The 23,900-nt window shown below is 44.6% G+C and overlaps 1 protein-coding gene across 1 annotated transcript; it reads left to right on the forward strand.

The window, feature by feature from the left end:
• Positions 1 to 6,794: 6,794 nt before the first annotated feature.
• Positions 6,795 to 23,127, forward strand: LOC129705177 (uncharacterized). The gene is made up of 5 exons (XM_055648671.1): positions 6,795 to 6,921; positions 8,002 to 8,346; positions 9,746 to 9,853; positions 20,989 to 21,087; positions 21,797 to 23,127. The coding sequence occupies exons 1-5, from the start codon at positions 6,876 to 6,878 to the stop codon at positions 21,835 to 21,837; spliced, it is 639 nt and encodes a 212-aa protein (XP_055504646.1). The 5' UTR covers positions 6,795 to 6,875; the 3' UTR covers positions 21,838 to 23,127.
• Positions 23,128 to 23,900: the final 773 nt, after the last annotated feature.

The raw sequence follows: 23,900 nt of genomic DNA on the forward strand, positions 1-23,900 counted from the left end.
AACATGGATTGTGTATTTTATCTGCAGGAAGGAACTGCGGGTGCTGGTTGAAACCGAAGATAGACACAAAAGGCTGGAGTAACTCAGCGGGTTCACCATCACTGGAGAAAAGAAATAGGTGACGTTTCGGGTCGAGACTTTTAATGTATCCCTTGGCTGGGATTTTCCCTAAATTAAAGCCAGTTTTCTGGATAAATTCTGACGTGAAGCTGTTCCTTGAACAAATAATGAAAATGTCTTAAATCCATCTTAAGCCACTGATGAATTCCACATCACGTTGGTCGGGTGCAAATCTAAAAACAGTATATCCACAGAACAGCTCTACAAAAATGGGTAACAACATACCGGCAAATATTTCCCTGTCAATGACTGAGGATATAAACGCGGTCTGGTGAATTTTCTGGAGGATATTTTGCTTTCGATTTAAAAAAAACAAATAATTTGTTTTTTGATAAAGTTGAGTGACATTTGGAAATGAATGTTCAGGAAGGAACTGCAGATGCTGGAAAAATCGACGGTAGACAAAAATGCTGGAGAAACTCAGCGGGTGAGGCAGCATCTATGGGGCGAAGGAATAGGCGACGTTTCGGGTCGAGACCCTTCTTCCCGCTGAGTATCCCCAGCATTTTTGTCTACTTTGGAAATTAATGTGTGACATTACAAAACAGAGACAAGAAAAGTTGCTATTTGGAAAATGTTGCTAATTGTCTAAAACAAAATATAATAATATAGACGAAAGATACAAATTCACTAACTTTTTCTAATGTTCATCAGAGAGAAAAATGCACTGTCTTTGCGGGGGAAAGAACTGCAGATGCTGGTTTAAATCGAAGATAGGCACAGAAATGCCGGAGTAACTCAGCGGGACAGGCGAGAGAAGGAATTAAGACTGAGGTGAGAAAAAACGTTTTCATCCAGAGAGTTGTGAATTTATGGAATTCCCTGCCACAGAGGGCAGTGGAGGCAAAATCACTGGATGGATTTAAGAGAGAGTTAGAGCTCTAGGGGCTAGTGGGATCAAAGAATATGGGGAGAAGGCAGGCACGGATTATTGATAGGGGACGATCAACCATGATCACAATGAATGGCGGTGCAGGCTCGAAGGGCCGAATGGCCTTCTCCTGCACCTATTTTCTATGCTTCTATATTTCTATGAATGGGTGACGTTTCGGGTCGAGACCCTTCTTCTCGATCCAAAACGTCACCCATCCCTTCTCTCCATAGATGCTGCCTGATCCGCCGAGTTACTCCAGCATGTTGTGCCTATCCTCGCTGCAATGTGGAGTTCGCAAAAAATGTCTGGATTAGTTACATAAACTCTGTGAAATAAAACTTTTGAAAGTGCAATCGTGCCACTAAAGTCGCCACGGGTAGAGCAAGTGCGGGTCGATATTACTATGAAACAGAAACCGACAGGAACGGAGGTGGTCACAGCAGATTAATCAACCCCTTTATTTTAACAACATGTTAGCAGTCAACTTACTTTTATGTGTCTGTAGCAATATGTTAAAAATACAGAACGGTTTAATAAGTCCAAAATACATGCAGAAGAATAAGCTAAACAAAAATCAGCGAGTCAGGCAGCATCTGGGGAGGGGACGGTCAGACGACGTTTCGAGTTCAGGCCCTTCTTCAGACCGATAGAATCATAGCTCAGGACTTTGCAGCACCTGGCTTATTTCTGTAATGTCTACAAGATGGTGCTACGAATTCCAACAATCGCATCCCTAACCCTGTTTAATTTAAGAAATAAATCTGGTCGCTGCTTTGTGCATTTTCTAAATTATGAGCTCACAGCAAAATTCAACTTAATGAACACTTCTTCTCGAGTTTCACGTTTTTTTCGTAAAGAGATGGGATTTCTCTTGACATGGAGAGAAGGAGAAACCTTCTCCAAGAAGACGAGTTTCCACGGGAATCTGTACCCCGGTTATATCTGGGGAAATGCAAAGTACAAACGTTGTCAATTATTTGCTAAGTTAATTAAAGGTTCACAGTTCCGTCAAAATGCCAGACAATGAGAATATATTCGTGCAAGATGAAACGAAATTAAACACATCCAATTTATAAATTCCACGAGAAAGAGCGTCTGTTTCTAATGTCGACGTTTTTTTGTGGACAAGCTTTTCCCTTTGAGAATAGGGAAGATTCAAACAAGAGGACATGACTTCAAAATTAAGGGACAGAAGTTTAGGGGTAATATGAGGGGGAACTTCTTTACTCAGAGAGTGGTAGCGGTGTGGAATGAGCTTCCAGTGGAAGTGGTGGAGGCAGGTTCATTGGTATCATTTAAAAATAAATTGGATAGGCATATGGATGAGAAGGGAATAGAGGGTTATGGTATGAGTGCAGGCAGGTGGGACTAAGGGAAAAAAAAAAAGAAAAAAAAAATTGTTCGGCACGGACTTGTAGGGCCGAGATGGCCTGTTTCCGTGCTGTAATTGTTATATGGTTATATGGAGAGGGTGTGGAAATATTTCACCAGAATGCTGCCTGGATTCCAGAGTATTAGCTACAGAGCGAGATTGGACAAAACGTTCATTGTTTTCTCTGGAGCGTCGGAGGTTGGGAGGAGACCTGATGGAAATACATAAAATGATGAGAGACATGGATACGGCAAACCTGCTTCCCAGGGTGAAAACCGCAAGACTCGAGGAGTTTAAGAAGGAACTGCAGATGCTGGAAAATGCTGGAGAAACTCAGCGGGTGCAGCGAAGGAGATAGGCAACGTTTCGGGCCGAAACCCCATAGGTTTCAGATGAAAGGGGCAAAGATGAAAGAAAATGTGCGGGGCAAGCTTAATTTACAGAGAATGGTGGGGACCTGGAACGAACGGGGGGTGATGGTAGAGGCAGGTATGATACAGGCGTTTGAGAGGCTTTTAAAATGGGACGTGCAAGGCATAGAGGCCTATGGATAACGTGTTAGACGGAGGAGATTAATTTAACCCGGCATCATGTTCGCCATGAACATTGTGGGCCGAAGGGCCTTTTTTCCCCGTGTTGAACTGTTCTACGTTCAATGTTTTAGTGCCAGAACGTCGTCATAAAATCCCACTAATCCATGTGAATACATCACATCACTCCATTGAATCCAACCGCTTAGTGCTCGGGATGTGAATGGTGCAGAGTATAGGGAATTTGAATGTATGATTGTTTCAGAGTTCATTGTGTAATCGTGGATTGTACTTCCAAACAGTTAAAGCTGTGACTGGATGCTAAATACATTTTCCATTGGAAGATGTATGCAAGAACAGCGATTTCAGGACAGATTGGTGGGAAGGATTGCGAACGGAAAGTGGATTTTTTGATAATCTGGGGTTATGTTCGGAATCTAAATTCGGAATCTCTGCCTCAGAGCGCAGTGGGGGCAGGTTCTCTGGATGCTTTCAAGAGAGAGCGAGATAGGGCTCTTAGAAATAGCGGAGTCAGGGGATATGTGGAGAAGGCAGGAACGGGGTACTGATTGGGGAAGATCAGCCATGATCACATTGAATGGCAGTGCTGGCTCGAAGGGCCGAATGGCCTACTCCTGCACCTATTGTCTATTGTCTATTGTCTAATTTGGGTTCGGAAATTTTTGAAGGAGAAGGTACATTTAGCTGTATCAGAAATTCCTCCATAGACTGTGGATAATTGTACATTGCCTGCAGCTGCGACTCTGGTGGCCCATACTCTACCCGAACAATTGCATTAAGATGCTGCCTGAGTTATTCCAGCTTTTTGTGTCTATCTTCAGTGTAAACCACCATCTGCAGCCCCTTCCTGCACGTTTTCACTAAGATACTTTTTATCTGATGAGATATCTCAATATTCATCTCCAAAATACCTATCCCACCCACAATTCGCCCTCTTCGTTTATGTCCGAATAATTGTTCGCATATCCCGGCAACAAATCAAATGTATTCGGGAGATCCATTCACGCAATGGGTCCATTTGTATTTTTACGTCCATTTTTTTTCAACTATGGCTAATTGTTTTCAAAGAGGCATCCTTTCCGTTCTTCGAGTATTTGATTCGAACATGGCTAAGGGCGTGTGAAACATTCCCGAGTAGGAAAGGTTTAGAGGGGATATGCTCCAAATGCGGGCTGATGGGACCAGCTAAGAAACATAGAAACATAGAAATTAGGTGCAGGAGTAGGCCATTCGGCCCTTCGAGCCTGCACCGCCATTCAATATGATCATGGCTGATCATCCAACTCAGTATCCCGTACCTGCCTTCACTCCATACCCTCTGATCCCCTTAGCCACAAGGGCCACATCTAACTCCCTCTTAAATATAGCTCGAAGAAATACTCGAAGAACTCGAAGAAGGGGCATCTTGGTCGGCATGGACGAGCTGGGCCGAAGGGCCTGTTTCTGTGCTGTATGACTACGACTGAATCAGGTGCGGCAGAAAAAACAAAAAAATCACGCAGAAACTAATATCCCATTACCCCGCACGATTCTTTCAAAAATGTAAATTTTGTTTAAAAAAATGTTAAAAAAGCAAAAAAATGTTTAAAAATGTAAATCATTAAGGATCAGTTGTCCCGCTGGAATCTTATCCTCCACAATCTCCCTCGGGAACTTGGTCTCCTGCAAAAAAAATCACGCCTTTCTTTGAGGGAATGATAATCACAATATTTATCATTATTATTTGAACCGCTGTATCTTGCCGAGAAAGGTTTCTAGACTCCCCGATGCACTCGCAGTCTCAGATCCCCCAGGACTACCCAACGCGCGTTGACACCGTGTCCCAAAGAGGGCACCACGTCCGGGTCATCGGTAAAACGGGAGAGTGGAGATGCTGGAAATAACAATAGACAATAGACAATAGGTGCAGGAGTAGGACATTCGTCCCTTCGAGCCAGCACCGCCATTCAATGTGACCATGGCTGATCATCCACAATCAGTACCCCGTTCCTGCCTTCTCCCCATATTCCCTGACCCCGCTATCTTTAAGAGCCCTATCAAGCTTTCTCTTGAAAGCATCCAGAGAACCTGCCTTCACTGCCCTCTGAGGCAGAGATTTCCACAGACTCACAACTGACTGATCCCTAAGACATAGGATGAGAATATGGCCATTCAACCCATCGAGTCTACTCTGCCCTTCGATCATGGCTGGTCTATTTTTCCCTCTCAGCCCCATTCTGCCTTCTCCCCATCACCTTTGACGCCCTTGCTAATCGAGAATCCATCGATCTCCGCTTTAAAAATACCCGATGCCAGCCACCACTGCCGTCTGTGGCAATGAATTCCACAGATTCACTGCCCTCTGGCTAAAGAAATTCCTCATCATCTCTATTCTGGAATTATATATTTTTATTCTGAGGCTGTGACCTCTGGTTCTAGATTCTCCCATAACTGGAAACATCATTTTCACGCCCACTATCTGGACCAATTATCCGGAAGGTTTCAATGTGACCCCCCTCATCCTTCTAAACTCCAGCGAGTACAGGCCCAGTGCCGTCCAACCGCTCACGATACGTTAACATGACTTCAGAATTAAGGGACAGAAGTTTAGGGGTAACATGAGGGGGAACTTCTTTACTCAGAGAGTGGTAGCTGTGTGGAATGAGCTTCCAGTGGAAGTGGTGTCGGCAGGTTCATTGGTATCATTTAAAAATAAATTGGATAGGCATATGGATGAGAAGGGAATGGAGGGTTATGGTATGAGTGCAGGCAGGTGGGACTAAGGGAAAAAAGTTGTTCGGCACGGACTTGTAGGGCCGAGATGGCCTGTTTCCGTGCTGTAATTGTTATATGGTTACATGGTTATTATATGGTTAACCTAATCATCCCCGGTATCATTCTCTTAAACCTCCCCTGGACCCTCTCCAAAGCTAGCACATGTTCCTCGGATATAGGTTCCAAAACTGATCAAAATATTCCAAACATGGCCCTACCAGTACTAGATAAAGCATCAGTATTGCATCCTTGCTTTTATAATGCCTCGGCATTGCATTGGCCTTCCCTGCCGCCGGCTCAACCTGCAAATGAACCTTTTGGGAATCCCGCACCGGCGTTTCTGTTGACAAAAGGAACTTCAGATACAGATTTGTAAAGCAAGGCACTCAGCAAGTAAGTAACTCAGCGGGTCAGGCAGCATCCCCGGAGAACATGTTTACAGTTCTGAATTTTGAACAATATTTTGTTTTTTAATGTTATAATTACACGTTGGACAGGCCACCAATATCCCACGGATACAGACTAATGACTGACCCAGCACAGTGTTCGTTTGCACGGAGTTTCACTGTCGACTCCAGCAGGAGGAAACAACGTGCTGGAGTATTTCAGCGGGACAGGCAGCATCGCTGGAGAACATGGATAGGTGAGGGTTCGGTTCGGTTCGGGACCCTTCTTCACGCTGGGGGGGGGGGGGCTGGGGGGGGGGGGGGGGGGGGGGGGGGGGGTGGTGATAGGGGAAGAAATCTGGTTGAGATCTAAGCGTACCTTTAAGATATTTCGCAGTGGAACAGTCAAAATGCAGAAACAAGGAACCGCAGATGCTGGTCGGCACAAATGGATGCAAAGTGTTGGAGTAACTCAGCGGGTCAGTCAGCATTTCTGGATAGGTGACGATTCGGGTCGGGACCCTTTTCAGATTTTTTTGTTGGAGGGGGTGGGGGGAAGGAGGGGGGGGGAGGGAGGGAGGAAAGGGATAGTTGGTTCAGACACCAATGCTGGAGCTCAGGGTTAGGTTCTCCAATCGCGAGCTTTGCAGTCATATTTGCATGACATGGGCGTTTGAATGACGCGGCCCTGTAGCGGTGGCTAAATGTTGTCGAGGGTATAGAGACTCCCTAGTTACTGAGGGGCGACTGGTATCACCTCACACAACAAAATCCCCTCCTGCCATTTCCAGCAAGAAACATCTGCTCAGCTGGTCAAAATGATATTCCTTTGGTGTATGTATATCCTCAACTGCTGGATACATGGTAAGTAAACGTGTTCACGTTATATTATTACTCTGGTTAAAAAAAAAACCTCTCTAGAGTAGCGTTTGTGCAACGGGGCATCCGTTAGAACATCGAACATGGAGCAGGACAACACAGGAACAGGCCCGGCGGCCTGCAATGCCTACATCGAACATGATGCCAGCACTGACGCTTACCTGCCTGCACATTATCCATAGTCCCTGCATATCCATGTGCCTGTCCAAACGCCTCTTACGTGCCAATATCGTATCTGACTCCACCACCGCCCCTGGCAGCGCGTTCCAGGCACCCACCTCTCCCCGTGTAAAATACTTGCCCCGCAGTCTCCTTTAAACTTTGTCCCTCGTGTCCTGTGTAATTATGGAGTCATGAAACAACAACAAAAAATCTGACCATTCGGCCCATCGTGTCCGCGTGAGCTCTTCGAAACATAGAAACATAGAAAATAGGTGCAGGAGTAGGCCATTCGGCCCTTCGAGCCTGCACCGCCATTCAATACGATCATGGCTGATCATCCAACTCAGTATCCTGTACCTGCCATCTCTCCATACCCCCTGATCCCTTTAGCCACAAGGGCCACATCTAACTCCCTCTTAAATATAGCCAATGAACTGGCCTCAACTACCTTCTGTGGCAGAGAATTCCAGAGATTCACCACTCTCTGTATGAAAAATGTTTTTCTCCTGTAGGAAGATCTACTGATTAGTGGCAACGCTTCTCCTTGAACGTTACTGTTGCTAGAAGGGTCTCGACCCGAAACATCACACATTCCTTCTCTCCAGAGATGCTGCCTGACCCGCTGAGTTATTCCAGCTTTTTGTGTGCGTGTCTTCGTTTTAAACCAGCATCTGCAGCTTCTTCCTACACACCATTGCAACAGTATTCATTTGTCAAGAGTCAAGGGAATGAAGAGTGTGTTATCGTCATATGTCCCAGATAGAACAATGTCATTCTTACGGCAACAGAGTATGTAAACAGCAGATTATGCAACTACAGAGAATAAAGAGCAAGGGGGTAGACTTTAGAATGAACTGCATGTTTGGAATAAAAATGTGTAACGAGTGTGCATTTTCTGAACAGGTGCGCATTTTCAATCCATTCTGGAGCAGACTCCCGCAGAAGTACTCGCCGCCAAAGGAGAGCGACTGGAACTCAAGTGTTCCGGCAAAGGGCCACTCGGCCGGCTCTTCTGGTACAGACTGGACGACAACGCCGTGTCGCAACTTGTCATATCGCTCGATATCATGCGGGTAATTCGCCGGGGATCGGGGATAAGCGACCGCTTCCATTTGGTGGAAAGCAGCATTAGTCAATACTTCAGCTTGGTGATCAAAAACCTGAGCCTGGCGGACAACGGGACCTACCACTGTCTGATGTTGACATCACGAATAGCCCACCTCGGGGGTGGAAGTGTGGTGACTGTAGGTAAGGGCGTCCTTGATGCAATAAACCTTCTTCAGACTGAGAGTAATACGGAAAGCTGAAGTAACTCAGCTTTGTTATGTCTTTCTTGATGCCATGAGCTGTGGCAACATACGCACTCAACTCGCGCACACCCACTCACATTCAAGGACACACACACTCAAGCACACACGCAAACACACACACTCACACTCAAGCACACACGCAAACACACACACTCACATTCAAACATACACACTCAAACACACACACTCAAGTACACACACTCAGACACACTCAAACACACACACTCAAGTACACACACTCAGACACACGCACACGCAAACACACACACTCACACACACACTCACACACACTCAAACACACACACACCAGCACACACACAAACACACACACACACACACACACTCACACACACTCAAACACACACACTCAAGTATACACACTCAGACACACGCAAGCACACACACAAACACACACACACTCACACAAGCATGCACACTCAAACACACACTCTCAAACACACACACTCACACACACTCAAACACACACTCTCAAACACACACACTCAAGCACACACTCAAGTACACACATTCCAGCACACACACTCAAACACACACACACAAGCACTCACTCAAACACACACACATACTCAAGCACACACACTCAATGACACATACACTCACGCTCACACACACGCTGAATATCGCACACACTCAAGCTCACACAAACACACACTCTAACACACACACTCAAACACGCGCACAAACACTCGAACTCGCACACACTAGAACACGCACCACACAAATGTGCACACACTCAAACGCGCACATACACGCTCAAACACATACACCGCTCACAGACTCGTGTTCTGTGTCTCTTCGGTTTAAACCAACATCTGCACACGCAGTCAAACATGCACACACGTGTACACGTATCCAATGCAATTTAAATAGCTTTTAAAAGTCAAAGCATTCTGAAAGCCACCAGTGGCTACTAAGGAAAGATCTTTCGAGTTGATGACAGCAAAAAAATAAAACTATTATAGAGGCGGCGTGAGGGCATTGGCAGTACCATCTTAGGCGTGTGGTCGTTTCAGCATTTGTTGAAGTCATTGGGAATTAAAAGCTGTTCATTATGAAAAATTATACGTTCATTATATGCCAGGAACTCCACCGTTTATTCCGATGGCTTTAGTTTACTTGGAAATGGTTCCAGGCAAGGTTTAGAATTGTTTGTCCTATGTTAATATTGTTCTAATTACCCGGAGTATATTGGCCGGCCGTCATTGACAGGCCTCCTAACAGAGGCAGGCGTTGGAGCGTGTTATTAATTACGGCCTTTGTTGGCTTCGGTAACCAACACGGTGGCGCGAAATTCACAAAATATTGTATCGATTCAGTTCCAGAGAGAGCGAAAGTGACTTCGCCGCCTCCAACTACAAGGTTCCGCAGAATCAACGTGTACAAGAAACCTTCGTTGCGGGGCAAGAAGGGACAAGACAATAAAGGTGAGAGATGTCTATCTGTGGGCGTGGAGAGAGTCTGGAAAATGACCTCGCTGGCGCCGTCTCTCTATGGGAAGCTCAAGGTTGATGAAATACCTTAAACTTAATTTCAATCCTTACAATCCAATGGATTACTCGCTGTGTAGGAAAGAACTGCAGATGCTGGTTTACACTGAAGATGGGCACAACATGCTAGAGTAACCCAGTGGGCCAGGCAGCATCTCTGGATGACTAGCTGATCACATTGAGAGCGAGTGTGGCCAAGCTTCGCCGGAGAATTCTCCACGCCAGATATCTGGATTAAATAACCCGCTAGTGAGAGGGGAGCAATTCAAGTTTGTGCCTTTGATTTAGAGTGAGTGAATCCTGAAGTGTCGTATTCATGTTTGGGTTGTATGGAGGTTTTTATGAGATGGCGTGAGAAGGCGAGGATATTTGGAAACACAAGCTAAAATCGCTGGAAATATCCAGCCGGTCAGGCAGCTTCTGTAGAGAGAGGGGGGTGGTGAATTTGTGGAATTCATTGCCACAGACGGGTGTGGAGGCCAAGTCAATGGGTATTTTTAAGATGGAGATTGAAAGATTCTTCATTAATAATAGGGTATCAGTGGTTATGGGGAGAAGACAGGAGAGTGGGGTTGAGAGGGAAGGATAGATCACCCATGATTGAATGACGGAGTAGACTTGATAGGCCGAACTGCCTAATTCTTCACCTACAACGTATGAACGTATGAGGTACAGTGGAACGGTTTTGTTGCGTGGAAAGACAATACATGATTACAATCGAGTTATTCGCAGTGTACAGTTACACGATCAAGGGAATAACGCTTCGTCAAGATAAAGTCCAGTAAAGTGGATAGTTATGTGGACGGGAAAGGAATGGAGGGTTATGGTCTGAGCGCAGGTATATGGGGCTAGGGGAGAATATGTTTTCGACACGGACTAGAAGGGTCGAGATGGCCTGTTTCCGTGCTGTAATTGTTATATGGTTATATGGTTAAAGTCCGAATAAAGATAGTCCGAGATTCTCCAATAAGGTGAACAATTATTCTGGGGCACTCTGTAGTTGTTGATAGGATAACGATATAACCATATAACAATTACAGCACGGAAACAGGCCATCTCGGCCCTTCTAGTCCGTGCCGAACACTTACTCTCACCTAATCCCATCTACCTGCACTCAGACCATAACCCTCCATTCCTTTCCCGTCCATATATCTATCCAATTTATTTTTTAAATGATAAAATCGAAACTGCCTCCACCACTTCCACTGGAAGCTCATTCCACACAGCTACCACTCTCTGAGAAAAGAAGTTCCCCCTCATGTTACTCCTAAACTTGTGTCCCTTAATTTTAAAATCATGTCCTCTTGTTTGAATCTTCCCTACTCTCAATGGGAAAAGCTTTTCCTCATCAACTCTGTCTATCCTCATAATTTTAAAGACCTCTATCAAGTCCCCCCTTAACCATCTGCGCTCCAAAGAATAAAGACCTATCTTGTTCAACCTTTCTCTGTAACTTAGGTGCTGAAACCCAGGCGACATTCTAGTAAATCTCCCCTGTACTCTCTCTATTTTGTTGACATCCTTCCTATAATTTGGCGACACGAATTGTACACCATATTCCAGAATTGGTCTCACCAATGCCTTGTACAATTTTAACATTATATCCCAACTTCTATACTCAATGTTCTGATTTGTAAAGGCCAGCACACCAAAAGCTTTCTTTACCGCCCTATCTACATGAGATTCCACTTTCAGGGAACTATGCACAGTTATTCCTAGACCCATCTGTTCTACTGCATTCCTCAATTCCCTACCATTTACCATGTACGTCCTATTTTGATTTGTCCTGCCAAGATGTAGCACCTCACACTTATCAGCATTAAACTCCATCTGCCATCTTTCAGCCCACTCTTCCAAATGGCCTAAATCTCTCTGTAGACTTTGAAAATCTACTTCATTATCCACAACACCACCTATCTTAGTATCATCTGCATACTTACTAATCCAATTTACCACAACATCATCCAGATCATTGATGTATATGACAAACAACAGTGGACCCAACACAGATCCCCGAGGCACCCCACTAGTCACCGGCCTCCAACCTGACAAACAGTTATCCACCATTACTCTCTGGTATCTCCCATTCAGCCACTGTTGAATCCATCTTGCTACTCCACCATTAATACCCAACAATTGAATCTTCTTAACCAACCTTCCATGTGGAACCTTGTCAAACTGAAGTCCATATAGACAACATCCACTGTTTTACCCTCATCAAGTTCCCGAGTAACCTCTTCAAAAATGATGGTTGATGACCGAACGGTTGCCTGATAACAGCTGGGAAGAAACTGTCCCTGAATCTGGAGCTATGCGTTTTCACCCTTCTGTACCCCTAGCCCGATGGGAGAAGGGAGAAGAAGGAGTGATCGGGGTGAGGCTGGTCCTTGATTATGCTGGTGGGTTAACGTTTTTGATCTCCGAGCTTCTGACATAATCCATACTGGCAATCCTTTCACAATGTAACCAGGCTTTCCGCGATAAGTCTGAAAATCCCATCCATCCATATATCGGCAAGGGGAAGATTCAGTTCAGTTTGGAGTCTAAAGGAACTTTGGGCCGATTCAATTGCAAACGGATACCTACCTATTGGTCTCCATCCACACTACACTGTAGCAAACGTGGTCAGATGCGTTTGGGATTAGCTATCTAATTATCCTGCCCTGCCCTCTCCCATTGTTTCCACCCTAAAAACAAGGAACTGCTGATGTTGGTTTACATAGAAACATAGAAAATAGGTGCAGGAGGAGGCCATTCGGCTCTTCGAGCCAGTACCGCCATTCATTGTGATCATGGCTGATCGTCCCCTATCAATAACCCGTGCCTGCCTTCTCCCCATATCCCTTGACTCCACTAGCCCCCTAGAGCTCTATCTAACTCTCTCTTAAATCCATCCAGTGATTTGGCCTCCACTGCCCTCTGTGGCAGGGAATTCCATAAATTCACAACTCTCTGGGTGAAATAGTTTTTTCTCACCTCAGTCTTAAATGACCTCCTCTTCATTCTGGTTCTGGACTCGCCCAACATTGGGAACATTTTTCCTGCATCTAGCTTGTTCAGTCCTTTTATAATTTTATATGTTTCTATAAGAATTTCCCCCTCATCCTTCTAAACTCCCGTGAATACAAGCCTAGTCTCAAAAGGACACAGAGTCCTGGAGTACATCAGCGGGCCAGGCAGCACCTCATGCCATAAGTGATCTGACCAGAATCCGGCAATTCGGCCCATCAAGTCTACTCCGCCATTCAATCGTGGCTGATCTATCTTTCCCTCCTAACCACGTTCTTCAGCGCATAATCCCTGACACTTGTACTAAACAAGAATCTAAGTATCTCTGCCTTACAACATATCCACTGATCCCTGGACAACGTGGATAGGCGACGTTTCTGGCCGGGATAACTTCTTGAAGAAGTGACCCTCAATCTGAAGAAAGGTCCCGAGCAGAAACGTCGCCTATCCGTGTTCTCCAGCGATGCTGCCTGACCCGCTGAGTAACTCCAGCACTTTGTGTTCTTGTATTTTATTCCCCTATTTCGGGTGGTTTCAACACCGCCCACCCCTTTTGAACAACCCTTCGCGAGAAATAAATCTAATTTTTATCCCAGGGATTTCTGCTCTAAATTATCTTTAAACGCTATTTTTTTTAAAGAGAGCGCTCAAATGTATGATTTGAGACAAACGGTCAAGATTTGATTCACGTATTTCGAGTCTTCATTGATAAGAACGTTACATTTATTGCGGGTTAGTTTCAAAGGACAGTCGGGGCGATTTGACGTCTTACCCCAAAGGCTTTCAGTGGAGCTATTCTGCCTCTGTTGATACGTACTGGAGAAATGAACAACGTTTCGGGTCGCACAACCGCACAACCCCGCGTCTCTCACCCCTTTCCTATTTAGGGGACGGGTCCCCCTTTTATAGAAACAGCGGAGGCCGTTTCGATAGTTAAGACATGACTGGTCCGCCCGCATTGCTTTCAGAGTCTCTCCAGTTTAATGCTGAATAACATTCATTGTAAGATACATCCCTGCATTTCTGCTCACAAATAATAAAGTTATGCGCGGCCATCGCGGTAATAGATTCAATCTGGTAAAAACAAATCGGTGTGTAGGCAGGAACTGAAAATGCCGGCAGGAACTGAAAATGCCGGTATATACCGAAGATAGACACACAATTGCCGGAGTAACTCAGCGGGTCATGCAGCATCTCTGGAGAACGTGAATAGGCGACGTTTCGGGTTGGGACCCTTCTACAGTCTGAAGAATGGCCCCGACCCGCAACTTCACTATCCATGTTCATCAGAGATGCTGCCTGACCCGCTAATGTTAACCCAGCACTTCGTGTCTTTTTGTTTGTAAACCAGCATCTGCTGTTCCTTGCTGCTACAGAAAAGAACAGCACAAGAACAGGCCCTTCGGTCCACAATGTCTGTGCCCAACACGCTGGATTTGACCATCGTAAATCTTGACCAAAAATACATCTAATTTGTTCTTGGGGAGTGTATAATTTAAACTATCTTCACAAGACATAAACTAACCCTGACCGTAACCCTAACGCAACAAAAGTTGTTGACTGCGCCTCTATACACGTGACAATAAACTAAACTAAGCTAAACGAAAACCATTCGCCAATATTCAAAGTATAAATCCCTGAGAGGGGGAATCCATTTATTTGTTGTGTTGAGATGTTCAAACAGGGAATTTGAGACAAACTGAGAAAGGGGGGAATAACTATCTGGGTTTATGGGGAGAGAGCAGGGTCAGGAGGATAATTAGATAGCTCTTTGGGGAGAATGGACCTGGTGCATTTGGCCTAATTTGATTCATTGGAGGGCAGATGGAGACCAATGTATATCCTTCGATAATGCCATGGGCCTGAGGTCCTTTACACACCAAGACCATGGTGAAACTTTCACCTCCCCGTATATTCCAGCTGGAGCCTCGAGGCTGGTGATCATCTGTTATAATTTCTAATGTGTAAGATGGAACTGCAGATGCTGGTTTACACTGAAATTAGACACAAAATGCTGGAGTAACTCAGCGGGACAGGCAGTATCTCTCATTCCTTTTATCCACAGATGCTGCCTGTCCCGCTGAGTTACCCCAGCATTGTGGGTCGAACTTCTTTGTTATAATTTCGAATCTGAAGGTAAAGAAAAATAAACTAGTTAGTAGTGATGGTGACCTCAGAATGGTAAAAGTTGTAGTAAGAACCTGTCTGAAAATAGAAACATACCTGTCTGGTGCAGGAAATGTCTTCGAGCCTGGATGATCATGGCTGATCATCCAACTCAGTATCCCGTAACTTCTACCGTACCCTCATCTGGTCCAAGGGGCTCCAGTCTGGTGCTTCCAGAACAAAACTTACCGTCCTCATCTGTCCCGGGCTCCAGGCCCAGACGTGGCATCTGAAATGATCTAACATGCCATCCAATTCACTGGTTGGTGGAGGGAGCAATAAATGTTGGCCATGCCAGTGACGCACTGATCGTGAAAATAATTAATGAATAATTCAACAAATTAGATAAAAAATATAATCACTAATTGTTCAAATCTTCAACTTCCCACCATTTGCAGAATGAATGCATGGGAAATACACAACAGAATCAACTCCTTCACCTGTTTGACCTGTTGGGTCTAAGATTTCTACTTCTGCTTTGGATCAAAAATAATTTATTGCAGCTACTGAAAGATGCTCTATTGGGCAATATTTATCACCCAACCAACACTTAAATGAACAGCTTGCACCATTTAACCACATATTGGCCGTGTCTTGTGTGCGCTTGGAAAGAACATAGTTTACCTTAAAATTTTTAGATATCCCAAGGTCATCAGAGATTCTTACATCAAAAAGTAGTTTTTTATGGGCCTCATTTGAAAAGCCAAATGTTACGGTGGCATCAGTCACTAGACGGAGTTGTACACTCCCTGGAAGTGATCTTCGAAGAGGAAAGTGTAGGAGTAAGTTTTGTTGAACAAATTGAGTCAGAGGTTTGTGTGTGGATTGTCCTGAGACCTCTTAGTGAAGACGTGTATGTGTGTGTGTGTGTGTGTGTGTTGTGTTAGGGGTAACATGAAGGGGAACTTCTTTACTCAGAGAGTGATAGCGGTGTGGAATGAGCTTCCAGTGGAAGTGGTGGCGGCAGGTTCATTGGTATAATTTAAAAATAAATTGGATAGGCATATGGATGAGAAGGGAATGGAGGGTTATGGTATGAGTGCAGGCAGGGTGGGACTAAGGGAAAAAAAAGTTGTTCGGCACGGACTTGTAGGGCCGAGATGGCCTGTTTCCATGCTGGAATTGTTATATGGTTATTGTGTGTGTATGTGGGTGTGTGTGCATGTGTGTGCGTATGTGTGGATGTGTGTATGTGCATGTGTACGTTCCCACTGTCTCAAGAAATCCCAGAACATTATAAAGGACATTTCCCACCCCGGACACTCCCTGTTTGAACTGTTACCGTCAGGCAGACGGTACAGATCAATGAGGACAAGGACAAAAAGACTCAAAAACAGTTTTTATCCCACAGCAATAACTACACTTAATGTAGCCACCAAATGAGCGCAGGTGCGCTACATACCAAAGGGATTGTGCAATCGACAGAAGAATGTATGGTTGTGTGTTTATGCTTGTTTTTTTCATGTTATTTATTTTAGTTGTTTATTTTAGATATTTCTCTTTTACGTATCGTTAGCTTTTAGATAATGTGTGAATGGTGCACTGACTGGTTGGCATTTTTAATTTTGTTGTACATGTTTACATGTTATAATGACAATAAAGAACCTATATATACTATACATATGTGTGTGTGCGTGCATGTGTGTGTGTGTGTGTGTGTTTGCGTGCATGTGTGTGTGTGTGCGTGTATGTGTGTGTGTGCTTGTATGCGTGTGTGTGTGCGTGTACATATGTTTGTGTGCTTGTGCTTGTCTGTCATTGTGTGTGTATGTTTGTGTGAGTGTGTGTGTGTGTTTGTGTGCGGATGTGTGTGTGTATGCGTGGGGGGGGAGGAAGGATCAAGAGAGATCTGAGAGAGAACCGAGTACGTACTGTATATGGAGGGAGTTGGTGAAAAATGCTTTAATGTTTTTGTGTTTCTAAAAGCACTTGTTACCCAACTGCACATCATGTTCAAAAAGCATTAATTGGAGATCTCAGTTTCTACATTTAAAACCTTAAGTAATACCTTTTTGAAGAAATTCTCATGGCGTTATGGAATCTTACAGCACAGAAACACTTTGGCCGAAGGCATCGGTACCGAGCAGAAAGTATACACCAAGTGAGAATGGGAAAATAAAAATAAAAATAAAAATACTGTAAATGTTGGATGCACTGAAAAAGCAAGTTACTTGAAGCTTCAGTATTTAGTATATGGTCCAGAATGCTGCAGTGTACCCAGATGGAAGATAGGGTGTTGTTGCTCAGGCCTGCGTTAGGCCTTGTTATGAATAGTGTGTGAGACCACTGACAGAGAATTCAGTGTGGGAGTGGGAAGGAGAACTGGGACAACAGGGATCTCGAGTCATCCCAGTGGATTCAAACACGAACAGTCCCTCTGGACCAAGTAGCGATTCACTTAACCTTCTTCAAAATTAGTGCAATGCATTGGGTGCGATTGTGTCGGAAGGAACTGCAGATGCTGGTTTACACTGAAAAGAGGAGGGAGAGTTGCTTGCTTTACTGATTGAAGAGATTGTCACGGCAATTGTATGGCTATATGGTTATAATTGTCTGAGATGACATTATTGATGGTTCATCCAGTCAAGCTATATGGCTGGAGCTGAGAATTAAAAAGTGGATGATCACCTTGTTGGGAATTTACTAAAGGCCCCCAAATAGTCAACTGGAATTAGAGGAACAAAAATGCCGGAAGATTGCAGACAACAGCCAGACCAATAGGTGTCATACTAGTAGGTTTGTCATAACAAGGGATTTTAACTTTCCCAAAATAGATTGGGGCCGTCATGGTGTCAATGGCTTGGATAGGGTGGAATTTATCAAATGTGTTCAGGAATGTTTCCTTAGCCAATAAGTGGAGGGCCCCACAAGGGAGCTTGACCTACACTTAGGAAATTGGAAAGAGCAAGAGATTGAAGTGTCATTGCACAAGTCTTTTGGGTCCATTGACCATGATTGTATTAACTTTAAAATAATTATAGATAAGGATAGATCTGAAGAAGCATCCCGACCTGAAAGGTTGCCTATCCGTGTGCTTCACAGATGATATCTGTGCACTAAATGTTATACCCTTTAACCGTTAACTTTGCACTGTGGGCAGCTTGATTGTACTTGTGTATGGTCTTTTCGTTGGTGATAGCACCCAAATGTCACTATATCTTAGTACAGGTGACAATAATAAACTAAACTGAGATGTTGGCTGATCCACTAAGTTATCCAGTACTTTTTCTTATTTTGCAAATCAGCATCTGCTGTTCCTTGTGTCCCCATGGGTAAAGAAAAGGCTGATCCTCATGTTAAACTTCTGAATTGTTCGCAAGGTCAACTTTGACGATATTTGTCAGCTATTTGCAAAAGCTAAAATGAAGTAGGTTGCTTACAGGCAAAGGGATGTCTGGAAAATGGGATTCTTTTAAAAGCATGCGGTGAGAGTTCAAAGCATGCATGTTCCTATTAAAGTGAAGAGCAGGGCAGATATGTGTAAGGAAGAAGGATCTTGACCCAAAACTTCAATCAATCAACCTTTATTGTCATCTTGCAAGCAACAGTTGTACAGTGCAAAATGAAAAGACGTTTCCCAGGGAATACCGGAGCATCGCACATGAAATTTAAAACATTTCACACATAATAACACTAAAAACAATCCAGTCCCTGATGGAACAGTCCCATTCCTTCTCACCAGAGATGCTGCCTGACCCACTGAGTTACTCCAGCATTTAGTGTCCACCTATGTGTAAGGATGTCTGATTGACAAGGGAGGCATGGTGGTGCAGCAGTTGAATTGCTGCCTTACAGTGCCAGAGACCCGGGTTCGATCCTGACCTCGGGTGCTGTCTGTACAGAGTTTGTACGTTCTCCCCGGGAGCTCCGGTTTCCTCCCACACTTCAAAGACATGCAGATTTGTAGGTTAATTGGCTTGTTAAAATTGTAAATTGTCCCTAGTATCTGTAGGATAGCTTTAGAGTGCGAGGATCGCTGGTCGGTGTGGACTTGGTGCGCCGAACGTCCTGTTTCCACGCTGTATCACTCTAAAAATAAGTCAAACCAGGGCAGGACTTTGGTAGTGAATGGCAGGTCCCTGGGACTGTGGTAGAGGGATCTAGCAGTACTGAGGATAGTTCCCTGAAAATGACATCACAGGTGGATAGGATGGGAAAGAAAGGTTTTGGTACATTGGCCATCAGTCAGTGTATTAGGTATCAAAGTTGCACAAGACGTTGGTGGAGACACATATAGAATAAATTGTTCAATTTTGGTCACCCTGCTAAAGGAAGGATGTAATTAAGCTGAAAAGAGTGCAGAGAAAATTTACATGGATGTTGCCAGGACTTGAGGGCATGCGATTTAAAGAGAGATTAGGCAGGCTGTAACAGTATTTCTTGGAGCGCCGAATGATATGAAGGTGCATACAATCACGAGGGGAATTGATATGGTGAATATTCAGAGTCTTTTCCCCAGGTTAGGGGAATTAAGAACTAGATAACGTAGGTGAGGGAGGTGGATTTAATAGGAACCTTAGGGGCAACGTTTTTCACATAAAGCTTGGTGGGTATATGGAATAAAATGGCAGAGGAGGTAGTTGTGGCATGTACAATGACAATATTTAAAAGTCACTTGAATTACAGACTAATGGGACTATCTTAGATGGGGCATCTTGGTCGGCATGATCGAGTTGGATTGAAAGATCCGTTTCAGTGTTGCATGACTCTAAGACTCATTCATTCGTCAAAGTCCATCAAAACTTGACGAACAACAACTTATCTTCCATCTGGGCACATTGCATATTTTTTTCTATTAGAGCCATCCAGCCGGTCAATGGGCCATTCAGCCCAACTTACCCATGTCGACTAAGATACCCAATCTATGCTAGTCCCACCTGCCCACATTTGCCCCATATCCCTCTAAAACTTTCCTATCCATGTGCTGTCTAAATGTCTTTTAAGTGTCGTTATAGTACCTGCCTTAACTATCTCCTCTGGCAGCTCGTTCCATCCACCACTCTCTCAGTGAAAAACGTCTGAATTAAAGTTTGAATTCCACAACTTCAAGTCACTCACTTTCTCTGACTGCACTAGAATGCACCACATCTTCCATCTCTGATATTGGCTCAGGTTTTCTCTTACCATTGTATCAGCCGGATCTGCTGGTCATGTCATAAGTTCATGTTCATAAATTATAAGAGCAGAATTAGGCTGATCGGCCCATCATGTCCACTCCATCATTCAATCATGGCTGATCTGAGTGGTGAATCTCTGGAATTCTCTGCCACAGAGGGTAGTTGAGGCCAGTTCATTGGCTATATTTAAGAGTGAGTTAGATGTGGCCCTTGTTGGGATCAGAGGGTATGAAGGCAGGTACGGGATACTGAGTTGGATGATCAGCCATGATCATATTGAATGGCGGCGCAGGCTCGAAGGGCCAAATGGCCTACTCCTGCACCTAATTTCTATGTTTCTATGTTTCTATCTATCTTTCTCTCTGAATCCCATTCTTCTGTCTTCTGCCCATGACACTAACCCCCCCTGTCCCACTTAGGAAACCTGAATGGAAACCTCTGGAGACTTTGCGCCCCACCCAAGGTTTCCGTGCGGTTCCCAGAGGTTCCCGGAGGTTTTTGTTAGTCTCCCTACCTGCTTCCACTACCTGCAAACTCTGGCAACCACCTGCAACCTCCGGGAACAGCACGGAAACCTTGGGTGGGGCCCAAAGTCTCCAGAGGTTCGCGTTCAGGTTTCCTAAGTGGGACAGGGGCATTTAAAAAGGGATCAGAACCTGCATGTTCTGTGTGACTTCACCCGGTAGCATGGGGTGGTGCTGCCCTGCAGTTGCTGAAATGTGTCCATTGCTTTATATCGGTATTGGGCCCTGTTAACGTGCACTGGTGCTGTTTTTCCAGAGTATACCTGCGACTGGACTATCTGGGGATCTCTGATCACCTGCAACCTTCTGTTTCTTATTTCCATCCTTTTGGTCATCATGCATCGTCGGAAAAAGTGTAAGTACTGATATTTATTGATCTTTGGTGTTACATATTGATAAGGACATCGATATATTTCACTAGGCGCTTAACTTACTTAAAGAGAGGAGAAGGAATTTCTTTAGTCAGAGGGTGGTGAATCTGTGGGATTCTTTGCCACAGACGGCTGTTGTGGCCAAGTCAATGGATATTTTTAAGGCGGAGATTGACAGATTCTTGATTACATAGAAACATAGAAAATAGGTGCAGGAGTAGGCCATTGGGCCCTTCGAGCCTGCACCGCCATTCAATATGATCATAGCTGATCGTCCAACTCAGTATGCTGTACCTGCCTTCTCTGCATACCCTCTGATCCCTTTAGCCACAAGGGCCACATCTAACTCCCTCTTAAATATAGCCAATAAACTGGCCTCAACTACCTTCTGTGGCAGAGAATTCAACAGATTCTCCATTCACTGTGTGAAAAATGTTTTTCTCATCTCCGTCCTAAAATACTTCCCCTTTATCCTTAAACTGTGACCCCTTGTGACCCCTTGTGACCCCTTGTTCTGGATTAGTACGGGTGCCAGGGGTTATGGGGAGAAGGCAGGAGAATGAGGTTGAGAGGGAAAGATAGATCAGCTATGATTGAATGGCGGAGTAGACTTGATGGGCCGAATGGCCTAATTCTGCACCTAGAACATATGAACATGAACTGAAGGGATCTCCGTTTCTTTTCCCTCACTAGATCCGCAAAGACGATGCCCACACCAGTTTCGCAAGAGATAAGGAAGACAAATCGTTGCAAGGTTAACAATGAAGTGCAGGGCAGGTGAGGAAGGACAGTCGTGCATCTGCCCAAGTGCGAAATATGCCTCGCATCATCTTCATTGCAACTTTAGCAGACATTTGCCCTCTCCTCAGGGACCATCTCCTGTGTCACCGCCTCTTCACTCTGCATTACTTTCCATTTGATTGCATGGCAGAATCTGCGGTTATTCAAGGAAATTTTTTAAAAATACCACACGCTGCTGTTTAAATGCTGGCGTAGTTTAGATATAATGGCAACATCGTGGCCAATTGCAACTGTACAATTATTAGAAACGTTTAAAAAAAAAGGAAAGAACAGCCCACTTCAAATGTGATGTGCATTTGATTTGTACGTATGTGAACGATCATAGCTCCAGTTGTTTGTCTGCCTGTAACAAAAGCCGTGGTCCTTACGTTTTCCTTAACAATCGGAAACAAAGATACCAAGTCAAGCTAGACCATGTCCCACTGAAAGTTCAGTTTTGTTTTCAGTTTGGACATACAGCGTGGAAACAGACCCTTCAGCCCACCGAGTCCATGCCGACCAACAATCCATCAGTTCCATGTTGTCCAGCATGCATCCTACATGCTAGGGGCAATTTATAACTTTACCAAGCCAATTAACCTACAAACCTGCACGGCTTTGGAATATGAAAGGAAACCAGAGCACCCGGTGAAAGCCCAAGTGGTTACAGTGCAAACTCTGTGCAGACAGCACCCCAAGTCAGGATCGAACCCGGGTCCCTGACGCTGCAAGACTGCCTTTGTCTCTGCGGGTTTGCTCTTATTACCAGATGGCTTCGTTCCTGCTAGTTATCCACTGTAATCTGTGAAAAGCTTCTGAAGTGGGGAATGACTGTGATGTTAGAAACTCAATGTCCAGCTATTGATCGAGGCACGAGAAACTGCATATGCTGGAATATGGAACCAAACACAAAGTGCTGGAGGAACGCAGTGGTCAGGCAGAACCTGTGGAGGAAATGGACAAGCGATGTTTCTGGCCAGGACTGAAGGGTCTCAACCAGAAAAGTAGTCTGTCTATTACTGTTAAAAATGTTGCTGACCCGCGGAGTTCCTCCAGTACTTTATGTTTTGCTCTACATAAATTAGCTTAATGTTTTACCTCTCTCTCTCCCAGCCTGCTTCTAGCCTTCTGTACAATCTGAATGGCTCGATTGTATAATCTTCCCGCTGACTGGTTGCACGCAACAAAAGCTTTTCATTGTACTTCGGTACACGTGACAATAAACTAAATTCCAGACTCCAACTCAAAGGTGGGATGGGAGTGGGTGGTGAGGGGTGGAGGGTGGGTGAAGCATCTGGTATTCTCTACTCCAGAGAGTTGCGGAGGCTAGATGATTGAGGAAATGCATTTCGTTGTCTCTGTACTGTACACAGACAATGACAATTAAAAAAAAAAATTAAATTGAATCTGAATGATTGATGATTGAGGAGGGGGGAGTGTAGTTGAAGGGTTTATATGAAGAATCGGGGTAAGTCGGCCACGTTCATATTAAGTGGTGGGGCGGACTCTAGGCTCCGAGTTGCCTACTCCTGCTCCTATATTCTTACTTTCTTATGTTCCTTCTTTCCCTGTAATTACGGTACGGTGCATTAACAAGTGTATCAGTATGGTTCATTTAGGTCCATTATATACATTCATTTATAACAATGATGCAACCCTTATGCCCCTGTCCCACTTAGGAAACCTGAAAGGAAACCTCTGGAGACTTTGCGCCCCACCTAAGGTTTCTGTGCGATTCCCGGAGGTTTTTGTCAGTCTCCCTACCTGCTTCCACTACCTACAACCTCCGGCAACCACCTGCAACCTCCGGGAACCGCATGTGAGAGTCTGAATCTGGTGGTAGGTGCTTTGACGTTTTAGTATCTACTTCTCAACTCGAAAGGGGAGAAGAGAAAGGGACTGGGATGATAAATGTTCCTGTTATGTTGGCTGCTTTTCCGAAGGAGCGGAAATTGTAGATGGAATGGATGGGGAGATGACTAGTCTGTGTGATGCACTGAGCTGTGTTCACAACACT

This window comes from Leucoraja erinacea, chromosome 1, assembly GCF_028641065.1.
Source record: "Leucoraja erinacea ecotype New England chromosome 1, Leri_hhj_1, whole genome shotgun sequence".
NCBI lineage: Eukaryota > Metazoa > Chordata > Chondrichthyes > Rajiformes > Rajidae > Leucoraja > Leucoraja erinaceus.

Coding starts and splice junctions, on each gene's coding strand:
- LOC129705177 (XM_055648671.1), top strand. CDS start 6,876: ATGATATTCCTTTGGTGTATGTATATCCTCAACTGCTGGATACATG. Junction 8,347..9,745: donor TGGAAGTGTGGTGACTGTAG/GTAAGGGCGTCC, acceptor GTATCGATTCAG/TTCCAGAGAGAGCGAAAGTG. Junction 21,088..21,796: donor CATGCATCGTCGGAAAAAGT/GTAAGTACTGAT, acceptor TTCCCTCACTAG/ATCCGCAAAGACGATGCCCA.